Below are 20300 nucleotides of genomic sequence, written 5' to 3'. Positions count from 1 at the left end.
GAACATGATAATATTTACAGTTCTATATATTTCTTATATTGGCAACATTGCTGCGCTTGACATTAACAATGACATATTAAAAACAGAAATCTTATATATAAAAATGAATTTATTCAGTACATCCAAGCAATGATGAATGTTTTTATTTACGACTGCTATTAGTCAATGTACGTGGCCCAACATCATTCCAACAGTTACGAACTGTTGATGGTGAATTGTGTGGATCCTACAGAGAAGCCTGTCAACGTTTGCAATTGCTTGAAAATGACGCTCATTGGGATCAAACTCTCAATGATGCTGTAATATCATCACACGCTCATCAAATACGAACATTCTTTTCTATAATCATATCGACATGCTTCCCATTAAACCCAATTGATTTGTGGATGAAGTACAAAGATTATATGTGTGATGATATTTTGTATCAAATACGGAATAGAATGGGAAATCCAAATATACAAATCAGTGAAGAAATTTACAATGAAGCGTTGATTTCAAATGAGGACATGTGCTTGATAATGTCAAAGAAACTATTAATTCAATTAGGCCTGACCGCGCCCAATCGTCCAATGCATGACGCTTTTAACCAAGAGTTGCATCGAGAAAGACTGTATGATCTCAAGGCTTTGAAAGAGTTAATTCAAACAAATCTTCCACTGTTAAATGAACAACAGAAGTATGTATTTGAAACTCTTATGAAAGTAACAAATGATGAAACTGGAGGGATTTACTTCTTAGATGCACCTGGTGGTACAGGAAAAACTTTTTTGATTTCATTAATATTAGCAACAATTCGCTCACAAAATAAAATTGCACTTGCACTCGCTTCGTCGGGAATCGCAGCAACTTTGCTTGAAGGTGGTCGAACAGCCCATTCAGCACTAAAATTGCCATTAAATATGCAATGCAATGAAACTCCAACCTGCAACGTTTCGAAGAACTCTGCAATGGCAAAGGTTTTGCAGCAATGTAAATTGATTGTTTGGGATGAATGCACGATGGCACATAAAAAATCTTTGGAGGCTTTAGACAGAACCTTAAAAGATCTACGTAGCAATAATAACCGATTTGGTGGTGCAATGATTTTATTAGCAGGAGATTTTCGTCAAACATTGCCAGTGATTCCACGATCAACGCCAGCTGATGAACTCAATGCATGTCTAAAGTCCTCCAATTTGTGGAAACATGTCAAAGTACTTCATTTAAGCAAGAATATGCGTGTCGAGTTGCAAAATGACCAATCTGGAAACGTATTCTCTAAACAACTCATTGACATTGGTAATGGCAAATTTCCTATAGACATGTTGACTGGCTACATTAACTTTCCTCAAAGTTTTTGTGAGTTAACTCGATCAAAAGATGAACTTATTCAGAAGGTGTTTCCAGATGTTTCTCAAAATTACAGAAACCATGATTGGTTGAGCGAACGAGCTATACTGGCTGCAAAAAAACATAGATGTAAATGAATTAAATTTCAAAATTCAAGAACAAATTACAGGCGAATTGAGGATATATAAATCAGTTGATTCGGCTACTAATCAAGATGATGTAGTCAACTATCCACCGGAATTTTTAAACTCGCTGGATTTGCCAGGATTGCCACCTCACAATCTTCAATTAAAGGTTGGATCGGTGGTTATAATGTTGCGAAATATCAACCAACCGCGTCTTTGCAACGGTACACGGTTAGCGATAAAAAAATTACTAAACAATGTGATAGAAGCAACTACACTCAAAGGAAAGTATAAAGGAGAAGATGTTCTCATACCGCGCATCCCAATGATTCCGACTGATGTGCCATTTGAGTTTAAACGACTACAGTTTCCAGTGCGGCTTGCTTTTGCTATGACTATAAACAAGTCCCAGGGGCAATCATTAAGTGTTTGTGGTATTAATCTAGAAAACCCATGTTTCTCACATGGTCAATTGTATGTTGCCTGTTCCCGTGTTGGAAAACCATCAGATTTGTTTATCTATGCGCCAGGTAATCAAACAAAAAACATCGTATACCACAAAGCACTACAATGATAATAATAATAATAATTATGATTCACATGATTAACAATAAAGCGATTACTTACTTTTCAATTCTTATATATGTTTTATTTAATTATTTTTTATTCACAACGCCCTATCACCAGGGTGATGGTTCTGTTCAGGAGAATTTTTTAAAATACGTAGGCACAAAAACTGCCACATTACAAATCTTTTTGACAGGACGAAGTCTGTCGGATCAGCTAGTATTTTATAAAAAATTCTCAAAAATACCAATAGTTGAACAAACCCAACAGTTAGAAAACAAAACAAAGTGTTAACGTAACGAATAAACGATTATATTAAATGAGTAATAGGTAAAAGTGAAACATCACTCACCCTTCATGTTTTTATCTATTGGCTTTTCAAAAGTCAATATAAATGGTGGTATTATAACTGGTACTAATCTTGATTTCCATAACTTAAATATGCAACATTTCAAATATAAGCCAGACGAATAGCAATACATCCAAATATGTTGAATAATTATATTTTCCAACGTCGTAACAACAATAATTAAAAATGGTGGACTTTAAAAAAAAATCATAAATCTAACTATATGAAATTGGAAAAGAGAATAAAAACTCAAAGACCAAAGAAGAGTCACAGCACCATCTATACATCAATATTGAAAACACAGTTTGTCAAACTATTTGTGTACTTAACTTCGAAAATTGATTTTATTGCAATAAAATAAAAACATGCCTCATATCCTAACAGCTTTAAACCGAATAATAAAGAAACAGCAAAAAAATATCGTGTTATTTGCATGTTACGCAATGAAACTTTTGTGTTATTTAAATCCAAGATTTCCATAAAAGTAATTTTCACATATAACCGCGAACAGATACAATCTTATACACTTATGTAATGATCTAGTCGTATATCTCTCAAGAAAATAGTACTTTTTATTTAAATATTTTGTAGGAATTAGTTTATATGTAGAACTATAAGCGCAATAATCACTGACAGGCATCTAAAAGACCTCTTTCAACATATTAGGTTTCTTTTTGCTTTAATTATTCAAGTAATAATTATTTTCGATATTGTTTAAACAAATTTTATACCATGATATGTATGTTTTGATATTTAATTTAAATTAAGAATTTATTCTGTCAAATTAAAGGTCGTTTATACAATACCTGTTTACCAAATTTCTTTTAGTACAATAATAACACCTATAGTCCTTCAATAAAACAGACAATGTATGTCATCAACACCATCAAATGTCTTGTCAAATTAATCTAGTTAAAAAGAGATCGAATAAAGTCTGGTGCGTCTGAACATATAACCAGATCGGTCTATAAAATACGATTTGAATTGGTACTGATCTACACCAATGTCATATGTCATTGTAAATATAATTTATATAATATAATTTTAAAGACAACTTTAACCTACAAACCATTATAGTTGTAAAATCAAACTGTATTTTAAGTCCTTCAATAAATATGTATTAGAAGTACTATAATGTTAAAATAAATAACATTTATAATAATACATATTTACATTAATATTTTGTTGTCAGAGTTAAAATAAACGAAAACAAAATTGGTGACGTAACGTTGCATTTTACATTTCGATGACGTGTACTGCCTGTTTTATTGTAAGGATTATATTAACTATTTCAACAAATTTAAAGAAATGTATTTAGGAACATGAATGAATTGGTCATCCATTTATGCTAATTTCTTATTTTAGTAATACTATTTATTATGTAAACATTTCAAGTCAATACATCAATAAGGAGTTTTTCTTAATTTTAAATTATAAAAAAGGAAATTGTTCTCGGTCACTTAGATTTGTGGACCGCAATTTAAATATTACATAAAAATACTTAGTACGAAATTTGTAAGTCAAATTTTAAATCTAAAATATCCTGATTATATCACCTCGTAAACTAATTTAAAATCCATTATCACGTTACTAAACGCAACATAAACAACATCATAATTCTCAAACTAATCATTTTTCAGTTTCACTGAAAAACAGCGATCAAACAGGAGAAGCCAAATCGATCATGCCTTTAAAATGTTTCAAAATAAACATATCGTTTATCTAAGCCTCGTTTTATTTCGTTTCAGATAATTTCACTCTATTTTCTTTATTCGATTCTGAATATCATTGCGAGTTCACTGAACTTTCGAGCAAACTGATAATATATTGAAATTTATTTCTCATTTAATGCCGCATTAAAGCTATCACAGTTCCTACGCAAAGAAAATGAGAATATTTTTCCATGCAACCATACAATGTTTACGTAACTTACTATAAATAAACTTTATTGCAATGGACACGATACAGTATATGCATCGTGTAAAAGTGTTTGCACCGAAATATTTTTTAGACGATCCATAGACACTTATTGCATAAATTTAAGCAGAATATAACATAATAAGAATACAACAGAACCAATACTGTTATTGTCAAAATACCTTACGCTAAATAGATATTCTATAAATGTGTATGAACCAGAATATTTTCTAGGAGATCCATTAAGATATCGCATTTATGTGAGACAATAACTTAAGCGCGGCTGAGATTTTTAAAACTCGAATTTGACATTTACTAGACACCTAAGAAACTAAAAAAAAGAAAATACCACAAAATATAGTCACGTGTCTTTATGATACAAAATATGGCAATTGTCAGGAACTTTTGACATGACAGTCTTTTATTCTTTTGAATTTTAAATATGTCAAAAGATGAGGAACATGAACCTTTCGATGATCCGAAATTAAAAGGAATTAGTCGATATTTTAATGGTACAACGGTTCGTGGAAGAGCTAATGTGAGCCTGAAAATTATTTCTGTGTTGTTTACTTGACTTTTCTCTTATTTTTCATAGGTCGCCATTGCTACATATGGAATATTGGCTGCTACCTTTGTGTATTATAAATTTCTGAAAACGACATGTCCAGAATGTCCAGAACAGTCCGTAAAATAACTTGTAGTTCTCGATAAATATAAATATGAAGGGACCTAAACAAAATAAAAGAAAACACTGGATTTCTAAATATTTCAACAAAATTTTATCAATCAAAAATACACAAAACATAAAAAATGTAATACACACATTAATAATCACCTAAGAAAAGTATTGAGACTGGAGGCATTATGTTCCCAATCTGCCAAAATAAAGGTCAAAATATGAAAAACTCAGTTATATACATATATACTATAACATTTCTTTTGTAAGTTTTACAACAAACTTCCCAAATTTAAAATGATATTGATATAAAATACAATAAGTTATAAAAATGTCTAATCCAGTCTCATTACTTTAAATTGCAACAAGTAATTTTAAATAAACTTTTAATTTAGATAGCACTTGGAACATTGAGTTTTGTCGGTGGATTTATGTTTTATCAAAAAATTCTCAGTGAATTGGTATTTGAACCTGTTTGTGACTGTCGTTGTTTGACTTGTAAATGTAAACGAAGAGACTCCCAAAATCCAGATAACAGTGAAATAAATCCCACTGAAGACAACCAAAGTGATACTACAGACAAAAATTAATATAATTTCTCCACTGTCCCTTTTTTAATATAAAAAATAGTGTTCATTCAAATAAAAATAACTCTCAACAAATAATATGTATTAAATGTATATATCTCTAAATGAGAGAGCTGTTACAGCCTTCTGATGACCAGCATACTGTCTTTCTACTGTTCCTTTTTCTACACTCCAAAGCTTAGCAAAACTATCTGATGATGCTGTGAAAACATATTGACTATCAGCACTCCAAGCTGCATCCCAAACCCATCTTTGATTCTCCTGTTTTAGTTCTTGTTGAAGATTATAATTCTCTGTATCCCAAATTTTGGCAGTTTGATCAGCTGATGTTGTTATCAGCAACTTAGAATCTGGGGAATATTTACATTTTAATGCAGCACGTTTGTGGGCTTCAAATTTGTGCCTTGGCGCTAAATGTGTTGTACCATCAGAACCTAAAACAAATCATAAAACATCTTACCAATGCCTAATTTAAAAAATTACCTGCTGCAGTAAGATTCCAAATATAAGCTTTCCCTTTGTTATTGACACAGGCCATTTGTGTACCATTATGTGATATATCTATACCCAAAATCATAACATCATTTTCTGGAATATACTGTTCATGCTGGTCTATTCTGAGATCCCAGCGATAAATAATACCATTTTGGTCACCTGAAAATTGAATATATAAATATAATTTACAAATAATTATAAAATACTTGCCTAAAAATAATTCTATCTGATTAGGATGCAACACGGCACAATTGATGGGGGATAAAGTTGTTCCAGAACCGGGCCTTGAATCAAAAATATTACGACAAGTAACATTGTTTTTTATTCTCAAATCCCAGATTCTCGTTCGTCCGTCTTCTCCACCTATAATAATTCATTAAAAATTATATTATAAATAATCGTAACATGAATTAAATCTATTGTCACTGTATTACCTGAAAACATAAATTTTCCATCCTTGTTAAATCCAACACATGTAACATTTTTTGAGGTACCTTCATAGTTTATTATTGCTGTAGGGTTATTGGATGATAAATCGTACATATAAATATGCTGATAACTGGCCGATGCAAGGTATTTTTTGTCTGGTGTAATTTCCAGTGCATTTACTTGTGATTCAGAATGCTGCATAGTTCTTTGGCACATTCCTGTATGTGTCTGCCATAACTTAACGGTGTGGTCATATCCTGCTGTTGCCAGCAATATTTGGTCATTTTCTTGAGAGTCAGTAACCATGCTTTAAAACATTAATAAAGTATTCACTTATATTGTTTTCAAAATTGTCTTCATAGAATTGATTGTCTTGTCAATAGATAACCTCCACATTCTGTCAAAAATAAGTATTACAAGTTGTATATATGTGACGAAATATTTTTATTTATAAACATGTTAAATTTTTAATTATATTTAAATATTTGTAGTAATTTAATTATATAATTATATTAAATACATAAATAAAGATATAACCCAGTCCCTAGAATAAAGAAAATATTTCCATTTTTCGGTTACAACAAAACCATACCTACATTTAAAATATTATACCTGGAGTACCAAAGGTGTTTTGACACGACTGTCAGTATATCTTAAAGAAATTTTAAAATGAAAACCACATCTCCTAAATTCAATAAACTAATCGCCTCCAAAGAGAATGAATATGCAATCATTCAAGCTAAAGCTGACCAGGTAAAATTGAAGAACTTCGTAAAATACATAGTAGGATTTTGAATTAGGCGGGTTAATGACAATTGCTGCAGTTGACGCATGCGCATCTTTTGCGGAAAATTAGTCAAAATCTATGAAGCACCGCCATTTTGCATTATTGTTTTGTGGTGACCAAAAAGTACATTAATAGTGTTCGTATAATTTTAGATTTAGTATTACGTTATATAAATATAACATTGAAATAACTTTTATCATAATTTATTCATTATTGTACAAAAGGCGTTGGTTACAATGGCGATCGACGAAAAGGCATCATGTAAGGAGCTAGATCAGTGGATAGAACAACTAAACGATTGCAATCAATTAACGGAAAATCAAGTTAAGACTTTGTGTGATAAGGTAATTACTATGTTTTTGTTCTAACTTTAGACCATATTTTTGCAGTGTATTTTCGTAGTTGAAAAATACATTGGGTTAATTTTTTATGTAGAAGACATTTTTGTCCTTTAGTTAAATGTCCAGTATATTTGAATATTGCTTTGCCACAAATTTCTGTGTTCGTATAATTTCAATTTTAATAAGGTGCAATAATTAATAAAAGTATAAAATATTAGTTTTGTAGTAACCAATTTAAAATGTATTCTGCTATCATATCTTGGGTTTTAAATAACTTCCATAATTATCAATTGTGGTTTTAATATATTAGTTATCATAAAAAGGATATTAACTGCACACAGTTGCTGATTAATATATGTGCTGAATTTAATAAATACATATTTTGAGGTACAATTAGTAATAATAGGTAATATTGATAATAAAAATTCTTATAAATTAATTGTTAATTTCTAGGCGAAAGAAATATTGTCAAAAGAATCAAATGTACAGGAAGTAAAATGCCCAGTAACAGTTTGTGGAGATGTACATGGTCAGTTCCATGATTTGATGGAATTATTTAGAATAGGAGGCAGAAGCCCTGATACAAACTACCTATTTATGGGAGATTATGTTGATCGTGGCTATTATTCTGTTGAAACTGTCACATTACTAGTCGCCCTAAAGGTTCGGTATAAGGAAAGAATCACAATTCTTAGGGGCAATCATGAATCGAGGCAAATTACCCAAGTGTATGGTTTTTATGATGAGTGTCTCAGAAAATATGGAAACGCAAATGTTTGGAAATTCTTCACCGATTTGTTTGATTACTTGCCTCTCACTGCTCTAGTTGATAGTCAAATTTTCTGTTTGCATGGTGGATTAAGTCCCAGTATTGATACTCTGGATCACATTAGAGCTTTAGACCGTCTACAAGAGGTAAGTTGTTTTTAATTATCACATTTATGTTTATGAGGGAAGGAGATTGTTATATTTTGGTGTAAAAAATCCTGATTTGTGTGTTAAAGTATTGTAACAAAAAACTATTTATATTTAAATTTGAATACCTTAGTCATATTGTGCATAAAAATATTGAGTTAATTTTTAAAATGAGTCATGTTCACAAGGTTCCCTTTTTTCTTAGAGTAAGTGCAAGCAATTGGCTACTGAAATTCTCTGTTATGTTTTGTAAGAAAGATACCTTTTATGTTTTAAATTATTGTTTCATAAACATTTTACATTTAGGACCAATAAAACAATACAAAAAATACACAGCACATATTGGGATTGTTATTGTTATGTTATCAATGAAATTATTTAAGTCATTCAAAGATATCCAAGATAATATTTATCAGAATGAGTAATATGTGCTGTTGCTGCTGTTATTTTGTTGTTCCCATATTTAAGATTCTCTGATTAATAACCATAAGACTTGTCCATTTGTGTTTATTAAATGCCTATACTAAAATTAATTTCTAAAATATTCTTGTATTGATTATTGCATTTTACCAATAGGAGTAAATGATCAATTATTTTTTGTCTTAAAAGTCAATTAGATTTGTGAGAAAGTAATCCATGTTTATATATTAAACATAACTTTTTTAAAATAATATTTTTCCAATCTTCTTTAAAAAGATCAATCTCGTTTTATTTTAAATAAATAATGATGATTAAGGTACCGAGTGCTTTTAAAAAATAATGAAATATTTGAAATTAAATTTTACAAAACAAATTGTTGTATTGATAGACATTTATATTTGTATATTAGGTGTTTACTTTTCTGTCTGTTTCAAATGTGTTTTGGTTTTGTTTATAATTTTTAATTTTTCGTAAATACCTACAGTTTGCTATAAAAATGTTGTAAAGCTTTAGGCTTTAGGTGAATATTTTACGATTAATTAATCAATTAATTCTACTTAACGCATTTCCATTTAGTCCATGCAACATATCATATATTACATGTCTAAACGATAAATTCTTAATTCTCTGCGAATTCACCAAAAGGTCATTAATCGAAATAAAATATCAATCAAATATAGTCATCGGTTTATTCTAACCTAAAAACTAATGCAAAATTGTATATCACTTGTGACTGCGATGCTCCGGGCTTCCAAACAAACCATAAATTTGGCCTATAACTAAATGCTCAATTCATATGACCTGGTCCCGAAAACAGAGAACCCATTCATAGCGTAACCTCGAGACAGCGACGCTGCTCCATCAGACGGATGCATTAGGTATCGTTCCTTACAGTCGGTCCTACCCGACCCTTTACGTCCTCGGGAAGACACCTCTATTTGCAATTTATAACAAACAAAACAAATAGTTACTAACATTTAATAGGTGTGCAATAGAGCGTTTTTTATACCAGTAGTATCATATTAAGGGTAACAGAACATTCTCTGCGGCTAGCAGAGCCTCCCCAAGGGCAACAGAACGCTTCTCAGGTGAAGGCCTGATTTTACGTTAAAACTTCATCATTTCAGACTTTTGTGATGAATCAGTACTGACAGTCGTTTTAAATAACTTTAATTTTTCAGATGACCAAATGTCCACGTAAGATTTTTGCGACCTTTTCACACCGGGCATATCTTCTATTATATAACGACTGTGGTGATCATGTATGGGCTCCCATACTTTGGCTCGAGTTTCTTACTCTTTTCATCATTATAACACTTTTTTTGTCCAACAAGAAACTTTTTAGGCTTAGCATGCCTTGCATCGTAATGCAACTTTTGCGTCTTCTGTTTTTATTTCCTGTCAGCAACCAAGGATCGTACGCTTTCAATAGTTTGATGTTCTTTATCACATACTTCATGGACTAGGTAGGTGTCGTGTACTCTATGGGGCTTATATCCGATGAGAACTTCATACGGACTTTTCCCAGTAGCGGAGTCGATCGTCGTATTGAGACCACACTGAACACGACCAATGAGGTTATCCCAGCGCTTTTCATCTTTGGTGTATGCATGTATGCCTGATAGAATAACTGTTCATTCTTTCGACTTGGCCATTGGCTCGTGGAGTGGCGGTGGCACATAACACTCTTTTTATTCCTAACTCTTCGCAATACTTGGTGAAGTTTTTGCTAATATAGACTGAACCATCGCAGATCGCATGTGATCCTTCTAGGTACTCCAAACATCTTAATTAACTCTTTCAGAAATGTCATTACTAAAGAGCATTTGGTGTTCGATACGGCTTTAATAAAAATGAACTTTGTTAATTGTTCTATAACTGCGATTACATAGCAATTTTTGTTAACACTCTTTACAAATTAAATAATTTTTTTTAGCAAAATCAACGTTTTCCTCAAGAGGGTTTTCCATTGTTTGACGCGGCTTAGACGGTTACGCGAAGATTTACACTTTTCTTTAAAACATAGAATACATTACAACGTTTCAACAGTAATAAACTTTTAAACACCACCAACAACTAGTTAATTGCAATATATAAACAAATATCAGTAATTAGAATGAAACGTGAATTACGCCTCATTTCAGTCAACGGTTTATTCTAAACTAAAATCTAATGCAACTTGTATACCGCCCGAATGTATAACACCCGTGGCGGCGATGCAATGGCTTGCAAACAAACCATAAATTAGGCCTATCACTAAATTCATATTCATATGACCTGGTCCCGAAACAGAGAACCCCTTCATAACGTAATCTCGAGACGGCGACGCACCTCCATCAGACTGATAGATTAGGTGTCGTTCCTTACACATACAATTTGCAAAGGTTTTTTGTCGGCTGTACTTTTTTATATTTCGTTCTGGCAAGTTTTCATTCATTTTCAAAGCTTCCTGGTCTTCATATTCGAATCCACTTTTAATTGCGAGTATGATTAAAACGTCTTCATATTTATATACAGTTTGGTGGTACGTGAGACGATTAACATACTGTAATAATTAAGCATTTGTCGAAACTATGATAAATTTCTCAAAATGTTGGACAAGGGTAATCCAGAAGCGATTGTCTTATTTAGACATCAGAAAAAGACCTAGGGTGTCCAACATTTGGTCTTTGGTTTTCTTAGAGAATAGCTGATGTCAAATCATCATTTCATTCAGTATCATTTTGCGGTATTAACCATCCCTGTTGAATTTTCGTTACGTTTAGAACGACTAGGATGAATTTTAGTGGTCAAATATTTCATTTTGATTTGTAAAGTGTGGGTACCGCTGTACTCCACACTTTATCAATACACAGGCGGTAGAAATGCCCAAACTAATGTAATAAATGGATTATCATTGTGTATAGCCAACTTGGCACTTTATACGGTAAATTATGTAATTTCTTTTCGACTAAAAATGTTTAGGAAGCAGTTAATGCGAAAAAATCAATTTTTTGATATATATGTTATGAAGAGACCAGAAAACAATGCCTTTACATTGCATATTCAAATGAGTTAATTGATAACAATTTACTTCAACAAACATTTATTGTAATATAACTAACAAAATCTAATATTAATTTGTTTATTATGTATTAATACAAATTTTTTCAGGTACCTCATGAAGGCCCCATGTGTGATCTACTGTGGTCCGATCCAGATGATCGCGGCGGGTGGGGCATCAGTCCTCGAGGTGCCGGTTATACCTTCGGTCAAGATATATCGGAAACTTTCAATCACTCCAACGGATTAACATTAGTGTCCAGGTGAGAGTAATAATAATCGGATATTTCCCGTATTTTTCGAGTACATAATCGATAACGTTTAAGTTAATTACATGGTGTTTATACGAATAAACTTTTTTAGGGCTCACCAACTGGTGATGGAAGGTTATAATTGGTGTCATGATAGGAATGTGGTTACCATATTTAGTGCGCCAAATTATTGTTATCGCTGTGGTAATCAGGCTGCTATAATGGAATTAGACGATGCGCTTAAATATTCTTTGTAAGTATTTTTGTTTTATTTGTCCAATTACGTTAGTAGATAATTTCTGTTAATTTAGGAAAAAAAACAGCAATACATCTACAGTTTAGTTAATAAAAAAAAACCAATAGCTTGCGAATAGCCCGGTTAGTTTACGACATCGAAATCAGGCGTCGCTAATATAATTTGAATTGCTTCTTTCACTATACACACACAGTATTGCTTATAATTTTTTGCGCCGATTTACGTTGATAAACAGACTGGAATTCCTTACACGTTGTTTCATATTGGATTGGCATGTTTCGTTTGGTTTCGTGGTGTGAAGGAATTCTTTGATAAGTTTATGCTCCCACGTCGATACAACTTCCGGTTTATATTATTTTCGAATCAGGTATAACTGCAATTGAGGTCGTGTTAATGAAAAACACTTATCTTTGAATGAAGTTTTGATTAACTGGTATTAAAATAGCGCGAGGTCATGGTTATGTATTAAATGTGATATTGCTTGTTCAAACAAAGTAATTTCCTGTGAATTGCGATAAATGTGTATCCAACTATTATAACAACTATTCTGGTCTGGACCATAATTTTAATTCGTGTATTTTTGATGATGATCATTATATATCGCATCATTCAGAAGATATTTGTTCACCGTTCACCGACAATACGGTGGGAAAATAGCCTGGGTCTGTGATTCTGATTGAATACCTTTATTTCTTCTATAACTTCGAAAAGAAATACTCAAATTTATACGAGCATCATATCTAGTACTTTGGCCTTAGTGATGATGAGTATAGCAGAGTGTAGTCTTAAATAGCCCATAGACGCTCAATATTATAGTGCAATGCGGGTTTCACAATTATTTGACTGCGCCCCCTAGACGGTCAATAGAATTGTACAATATTTTTGTTTGTGCAAAAAATTGTGCTGTGTAGAGGCGATATTTAAGGTTGTGCAATATATTGCTCAATTGCAAGCACAGACACATTGTCTTGACAATAAACGGCACAATACTTCCCCGTTTGTGCAATATATTTTCAAGATTTTGAAAATCACACAATATTTTGCGCAAACTTTCAGTCTCGTCTACACACGATCTGTTGTATTGCACAAACAAAATTATTACGTAATAATACTATACTACTGCGTCTATGAGTCATTTTAAACAATAGTTATTTAGAAAGATGTACTCTTCTTCCATATGATAGCTGTATCCCATCTGTTGACATAAACTGTCTTTAGCATTAGTTGCCAAATCTTGAAAGAGCATCATATCTGAAATATTTCAAGTTTTTTCAGAATTAGGAAAATAAGCGTTATGAAGTTACTGGTATTAGTCATAATTTTCCTTCTTCCATATGCTCAATCTTCGAGGTGCGCCTGCTGCATGGTCAATGTGACTTATTCCTTCTGCTACGGGTACTACTTTTCAGTATATAAAATTGACTTTTACTTGTGTTTTTATAACCTACAAATTTTGGTTTGCTTAATTTATTCATATTAAGCTCATATATTCATATATATAACTCGGTATATCAAGCTTATATCGGATTTTTTTTTATTTGTTGAATTTTTAACATATATTGAATGATAACGGAAACACAGGGTACCTTCACAAATCTGTTTACTTTTTATTGCGGTTACTATGAGTAGAGTTCACGATGAGCATTTTCCACAAACTATTTGTTACTGGTAACTGGTATTAGTCATAATTTTCCTTCTTCCATATGCTCAATCTTCGAGGTGCGCCTGCTGCATGGTCAATGTGACTTATTCCTTCTGCTACGGGTACTACTTTTCAGTATATAAAATTGACTTTTACTGGTGTTTTTATAACCTACAAATTTTGGTTGGCTTAATTTATTCGTATCATACTCATATATTCATATATATAACTCGGTATATCAAGGTTATATCCGATTTTTTTTTGTTTTTTAACATATATTGAATGATAACAGAAACACAGGGTACCTTGAGAAATCTATTTACTTTTTATTGCGTTTACTATCAGTAGAGTTCACGATGAGCATTTTCCATAAACTATTTGTAGACTTGTTTCATTCAAATTCAACATTGATTCGCTCTAAAAGAAAACCCTATATACTAAGTAGCAATTAAAAGTCGAAATAGAGAATTCTTGGGAGAATAGTTCTGATCGAAATTTTTCTAAACTTGCGTGTTTTCACTTATTAATAATTAACGTTCGCATACAACAAATAAAAAATCTTGATATATTTACAGTAAAAATAAGCCTTGAGCATTTTTATTGTTTATCATGTACTTTAATTACAGTTTTCCAGGAGATCCTGTTGATTAACGGTTTTTAGTTCTATTAGCGTTAATTGAGATGATGGCTAATTTTGAAAAAAACATTCTATAATGTAATTTTTATAATACCATTTCTTAAGAACATATAATTTCTGTGCGCGAACATATAATATGGTAGAGGCAAGCGTTTTGTCATATGATGTCAATATACAGTTAATAAATAATTAAATCTAGCGGAAAAGCATGTGTGGTCTTATATAAGCGCAAATTAAACGATGAAAAAACAAACAGAAATTGTCGAAATTTGCATAGAACAAGACATTTGCATACTAAGAACCTTTTTGGTCATCAGTATAGTACATTTATTATGATGAATATTTCTAAAATAATTAAATACGGATATTTGTTGTTGATTTATTAAATCCCTATAGCACCCGTCACTGAAGTGTGATTCTCGTATTTAGTGTTCAATTTATCAAAACGAATTGTTGTATTTTTTGGTTATATTTTATCACCAAGATTATCCATCTCTATCTAAACCTTTAAAATCAAATAGATTTTCATAAACCTGTTACTCCGATTTCATTAGATATATGCAATATTTCTGTGATTGTTGATTACTGTCATAATCCTAACTAGTAGATTGAAAGATGATAACGGTATATTTTTACCGCTTTAACATCCCTATAACATCCCTCAATGAACATTGACGTAATACTCTCTGATTGGTGTTCAATTTACCATGGGGTATTGTATTTTTTTATTATATTTTATTACAAAAATATGCTTGATGACTGTAATAAATAATCATAAAAATATTGATTTATAATAATATGCTCTATAGGGATTATTAAAAATACATTTATTTTAAAATTACAAGTGGGAATTACTAAGATTTTACCAGAAGTAGAAACACAAAATTTATCATATCAAGTCAAACACATATCAGAAGCGCTACGATACATTGACATCCCAAAATTTCCTAACCATCATTTCAGCATTCTAACATCTGTACCTTTTATGGCGCTTCGATTTTATTTGGATTATTCATCTTTTATTCACAGTTTACAAAAAAAATTGTATTGTACAATCAACGTCGTCGATAATTAATGTATTATGTGATGGTAACTCAAATAATGATTTTAAAAAGAATACTAGATTTTTTATAGAATTGAAGTGAGTATTCCAGGCGTGTACTATCCATGAAATGTGATAGATTATTGAGGAACACAAAAATACTATTAGTATAACATTTGGCAAAATAAATTAATAAATATGGATACTAACTAGAGTAGGCAATAATAGCGCAGTCGCCACTTGAGAACTGTGAGAATAGTATTAATGAATTCAAGTGCTCTATATTTACTAAGAAAAATCAAAATTGTTTTGATGGTAAATCTACTGAAAAATTTAATGATAATTTTAAGATATAGATGCAAATATATTTGACAGGGCTACCAAAATACTTATTTGGCATAGTTGAACAAATTGTTAGGGACTCATATACACATTAATCAGAACAAATGACTCAAAGTCCAACCTCAAATGTTATCAACAGTACCATTCACTCCAACACAATAGGTTTAAGTTATCTACATGTGATGATGCAGATCTGTAAAGTATCTGATCAAGTACTTTACAAAATCTGTGTTTAGACATGCTTTAACACATCAAGTTTTACTATAAATTCTTCGACTAGATATCCACTTAATTTCTTTTACTTTACTTGACTTTAATGATTTGGTTCATACATTGTCATAAGTATTATTCAAAACGTTCTAAATTTCTGCTTGTCATTACAAACATACAAGGCTGTAGAAATTTGATAAAAACACATTGTTCAATCAAATATGTATCACTTACCTTTAACCTGGTGAACTATTTTATTTACAAGACACCAGAGATTTGATATTGGGCTTTCATAATCTAACCATGATGAGACTTATTTGACACTTGTTGAAATCTTGAAATTAATTAATATTTTTCTTTGTATTTTGTGAATATATGAGAAGTAGTGAACAACAGTGAATTTTAATGACTTCAGTTAGAAGCCTATCATCTTCTGTCTAGTTAGCCTCTGAATATTGTAGAACCATACAATGACATCATGCACATTTGTACGACTAAACCGGTGACCTTATATTCAATTGTATTTGGCAACTAAAAAAATTAGGGACTCATATCACTACATAGTATAAAACAAAGTCGCCTTTTCTGTCCCTATATCCCTATGTGCGCTTAAATCTTTAAAACTACGCAACGGATTTTGATGCGGTTTTTTTCAATAGATAGAGTGATTCAAGCGGAAGGTTTATATGTATAATACATGCATAATATACTAAGGCAACATTGCTAATTTTAGAGGTTTCTAACGTGATGTCGTAAATTAACCTATTTTTTAGGCTTATTTAGCAATTAGCAAAAACGCTGCCTAACCCTACGAGTTGGATCAAATTAATGTACTACAGTATTGTACACCATAAAAAGGTCTACAAAAAAGTCCCCGATAGTATATGTTTATCTTTTAGGGATAACCCACGTTAACCATTTTTATTGTTTACTTTTTACGTGAGAAAATGGCTTATTTACGAAGCTATTTTAAGCAATACGGCATTAATCCTTATCGAATTAAGTACCTTAAATACAGTGTGCAATTAATATAGATCAATATGGTTCCTTACAGCATGTAAATTAAACAAATATTTTCGGAGATATTACAAATTTAAAATTTGCGTTTAAAAATGTGTAATGTAATAAAAATTGTATGAATTTAGATATTCCAAAGATAGCAGGAAATCTTCATAGTAAGTATAGGGGAAGAGGAATTGTTTTACTCCAAATTTAATGCGTGCAGGCCAAGGGCAGTAATGAATGAACCAAAAATACTGGATCGATTTTAATCATGTTTTCATTGAGTGACATAGGCATATATATTTTATGCCCGTGCAAAGTCGGAGCGGGCCGCTATGTTTTTATATACAACGTTCATATTTTTTCTGTAGTGTATTTAATTTAGTATCAGCATTGCACCCGTGCGAAGCCGGGGCGGGTCGCTAGTAAACAATAAAACACAAAGGAGGCTTAACCTCAAATGTTACCAACAGTGTTATTTACCTCTATATTACATTAATTACACTTCAGACATAATTAAAGGTGCTACAAATATTAAATACGTACATTAGAATATTATTGCTATGGATAAATTATCGATATTCAAACTATATTGGCTGGTTCCCGTTTTGTAATATTTTTCTGTTTTGGATCGAAAATACACTACACGTTCGCAGTTTTAACTATGTATATAGGGGCCCTGATACCATCGATACATAAAATGATTAAAATAATATATAAATAAGATATATGTCTGTACAAACCGCCCAGTGTGACCAAAACACTACGTCACGCGCAAATTTTGAGCGCATTTTAATCATATTTCAAATATATTTTTTAGTACAAATAAGTTATTTCGGTTAAAATTAATATATGTAGAATTGTCATATAAAATATTCCTATGATTTATTATTCAATTATTATTGCTTTAATAGAAATAAAAATTAAATAAAACTACAGCGAACGCTCAAGTTATTTCTTATCGACTTAACCTCATGGTAATTTTATATTTTTAGTTGTACTTTGTGCCTGTCTTAGTATTAACATTTCCAGTAGTTAGTAGGTTATTGGTATAGATAAGACGGTTATTGTAATATGTCTTTGATAGTGTTAGAATCGATGTGGATTTTAAGGAGTTTCTTTCTGTTGCAGCTTACAATTTGATCCGGCACCAAGACGTGGAGAGCCCCACGTGACCCGTCGAACTCCCGACTATTTCTTGTAATTTTTACATATTTGTCAATCGCAATATCATAAAAGTTTGCTTAGATTATATTGTATATGTTAACAATTATAAAAACCGCAAGCGGAATAGCGCGCGATGTAACTGTTATTATGGGAAACTAAATTTAGTGAAACTATAAAAATAAAAAATTCGTACAAGACATTACAAACTTGATTTAAAATGTATTCTTTGTCAACTTACTTGCATTGGTTTGATGGATCTTTGAAGAGTTTTATTATTAAATAAATACGATACAAATTGTGGTTTTCTGTACTGATTCATATTAATGGAATTAAATTCCTGTCTTTGAACAATTTTAATTTTAAGGTAATCCTCTTACTAGCAACATTTCTTTCTTTTTTAAATTGTGAATGTAGTTATAAACAATAACTTCCATTCTTGAAGAGTTTTTAATAATATAGTGCAGGTATTTTCTGTTTCGGGTGTATGGGATTTCGCATGTAGATATCCGATACACTTCAGGGGCATATTAGTGAAGCTTTAAAGCATTTTTCTGTCTGTAAATAAATCGATCAGATCGCGAGTACCATCCAGGGAGATACTCGTTTGTTTTTTTATAATTTTGCAGCGTGTTATCGTAAAATTCTGTATTTTATTTGATCATGTTAAAATGATTTTCGATTAATCGGAATTCGAACTTATATATAGATAATTTCATTTCATGAAGACACCAAGGTACAAATGTTCTAGCCGTTATGTGCAAGATTAACGGCATTTTGTCTTGACTTTCGATGTCGAATTAATAATAATGGCTTGCATCAATCATCCGTTGTGTTTTTTTAATCATAATTAATTGTACATTTGTATAGCATTTAAATTACAACAAAAAATATATACGAACGAGAGTTTTTCTTTGATAGCCCCGCACTTCTCGAGTAGTTATGATAATTGGTAAATCACGCAAACTTCATACAGTTTCATTTATTTTAAAATTTGTTATTTGTGTCATCAACAATAAATATTTCTAACAAGTACAGAGTCTTTAACTGGCCCTTATAAGTAGGTTTATGTATAAGCTGAAGGGACTACTACTGTTCTAGTTCCATTTCATAAGTTGAACACTTTATCGAAAAAAAAAGGTTGCCATGTTACTGAAGTGTTCTTGAGCAACAAATAATTGAAGACAGCGGTTGAATTCCTTAGTATGACATACAATTCTACAGGTGGAGCAATGAGAGTTAAAAAGGACTCATTGAAATCATTCAGTCGCTGATTTAAAAAATATATTGGACGCACCAAATTCTTAGGTTGAAAACGTCTGTAAGACTAAATCTACCAGTGACAAAAATTTCTTTAAATGGTTCCATTGGATTAAGTACACAATACTTATTCTTAATCTTTTTGATGTCAGGTGACACTGATACAGAAATATTTTGTGGTTTCGAATTTTGGGAACGTAATACATCCAAAGATGCAGATAACAGGTATGGCTAATAAGGAGTAAAGGCTCTCAATTTCTCTTCAACAAAATAAGTTGTACCAAATTCTTAGGCTGAAAATGTTTGTAAAACCAAATCTACCAATGACAATGTTTTACGTTGGATGCTGTTGACGCTGAAACAGAAATAGTTTGTGGCCTCGAATTTTAAGCACATTTATGGTTTAAGTAGTCGATTCAAAGATACAGACTGTAGTAGTTTTGAACATACATACAGAATAAGCTTTTTCTCAGGCCTCTTCAAAAAATAAGAAAAGTTAGTTTCTTTTCAATCAA

At 31.3% G+C, this 20300-nt stretch overlaps 3 protein-coding genes across 4 annotated transcripts; 2 read left to right on the top strand and 1 right to left on the bottom strand.

Annotated features, from left to right (window-relative positions):
- Positions 1-4684: 4684 nt before the first annotated feature.
- On the top strand, positions 4685-5121 carry LOC143203077 (ATP synthase F(0) complex subunit k, mitochondrial-like). The gene is made up of 2 exons (XM_076415197.1): positions 4685-4825; positions 4883-5121. The coding sequence occupies exons 1-2, from the start codon at positions 4730-4732 to the stop codon at positions 4979-4981; spliced, it is 195 nt and encodes a 64-aa protein (XP_076271312.1). The 5' UTR covers positions 4685-4729; the 3' UTR covers positions 4982-5121.
- Positions 5044-7198, bottom strand: Lst8 (MTOR associated protein, LST8). The gene is made up of 5 exons (XM_076415187.1): positions 7071-7198; positions 6480-6871; positions 6256-6408; positions 6034-6204; positions 5044-5984 (listed from the first exon to the last, which is right to left on the bottom strand). Exons 2-5 carry the CDS (start codon positions 6778-6780, stop codon positions 5635-5637), a joined length of 975 nt encoding a protein of 324 aa, XP_076271302.1. The 5' UTR covers positions 6781-6871; positions 7071-7198; the 3' UTR covers positions 5044-5634.
- Positions 7110-19558, top strand: mts (protein phosphatase 2 catalytic subunit mts). Of its 2 annotated transcripts, none has more exons than XM_076415168.1 (6): positions 7110-7227; positions 7486-7605; positions 8056-8517; positions 12091-12242; positions 12343-12483; positions 18493-19558. In XM_076415168.1, the coding sequence occupies exons 1-6, from the start codon at positions 7144-7146 to the stop codon at positions 18563-18565; spliced, it is 1032 nt and encodes a 343-aa protein (XP_076271283.1). In that variant the 5' UTR covers positions 7110-7143; the 3' UTR covers positions 18566-19558. The 2 variants fall into 2 exon arrangements, with proteins under 2 accessions (XP_076271283.1, XP_076271290.1); XM_076415175.1 differs by lacking the exon at positions 7110-7227 and adding an exon at positions 7303-7397.
- Positions 19559-20300: the final 742 nt, after the last annotated feature.

Source organism: Rhynchophorus ferrugineus, unplaced genomic scaffold (genome assembly GCF_030347505.1).
Source record: "Rhynchophorus ferrugineus isolate W39M unplaced genomic scaffold, kcgeb_rfMv2 rfM1, whole genome shotgun sequence".
Lineage (NCBI taxonomy): Eukaryota > Metazoa > Arthropoda > Insecta > Coleoptera > Curculionidae > Rhynchophorus > Rhynchophorus ferrugineus.
Note: the sequence above shows the minus strand (reverse complement) of the source record. Positions and strands in the feature narration are given on the sequence as shown.

Coding starts and splice junctions, on each gene's coding strand:
- LOC143203077 (XM_076415197.1), top strand. CDS start 4,730: ATGTCAAAAGATGAGGAACATGAACCTTTCGATGATCCGAAATTAAAA. Junction 4,826..4,882: donor CGGTTCGTGGAAGAGCTAAT/GTGAGCCTGAAA, acceptor TATTTTTCATAG/GTCGCCATTGCTACATATGG.
- Lst8 (XM_076415187.1), bottom strand. CDS start 6,780: ATGGTTACTGACTCTCAAGAAAATGACCAAATATTGCTGGCAACAGCA. Junction 6,205..6,255: donor TCAGATAGAATTATTTTTAG/GCAAGTATTTTA, acceptor TTCAATTTTCAG/GTGACCAAAATGGTATTATT. Junction 5,985..6,033: donor TTGGAATCTTACTGCAGCAG/GTAATTTTTTAA, acceptor GATTTGTTTTAG/GTTCTGATGGTACAACACAT.
- mts (XM_076415168.1), top strand. CDS start 7,144: ATGAAAACCACATCTCCTAAATTCAATAAACTAATCGCCTCCAAAGAG. Junction 7,228..7,485: donor TTCAAGCTAAAGCTGACCAG/GTAAAATTGAAG, acceptor ATTGTACAAAAG/GCGTTGGTTACAATGGCGAT. Junction 12,484..18,492: donor GATGCGCTTAAATATTCTTT/GTAAGTATTTTT, acceptor TTTCTGTTGCAG/CTTACAATTTGATCCGGCAC.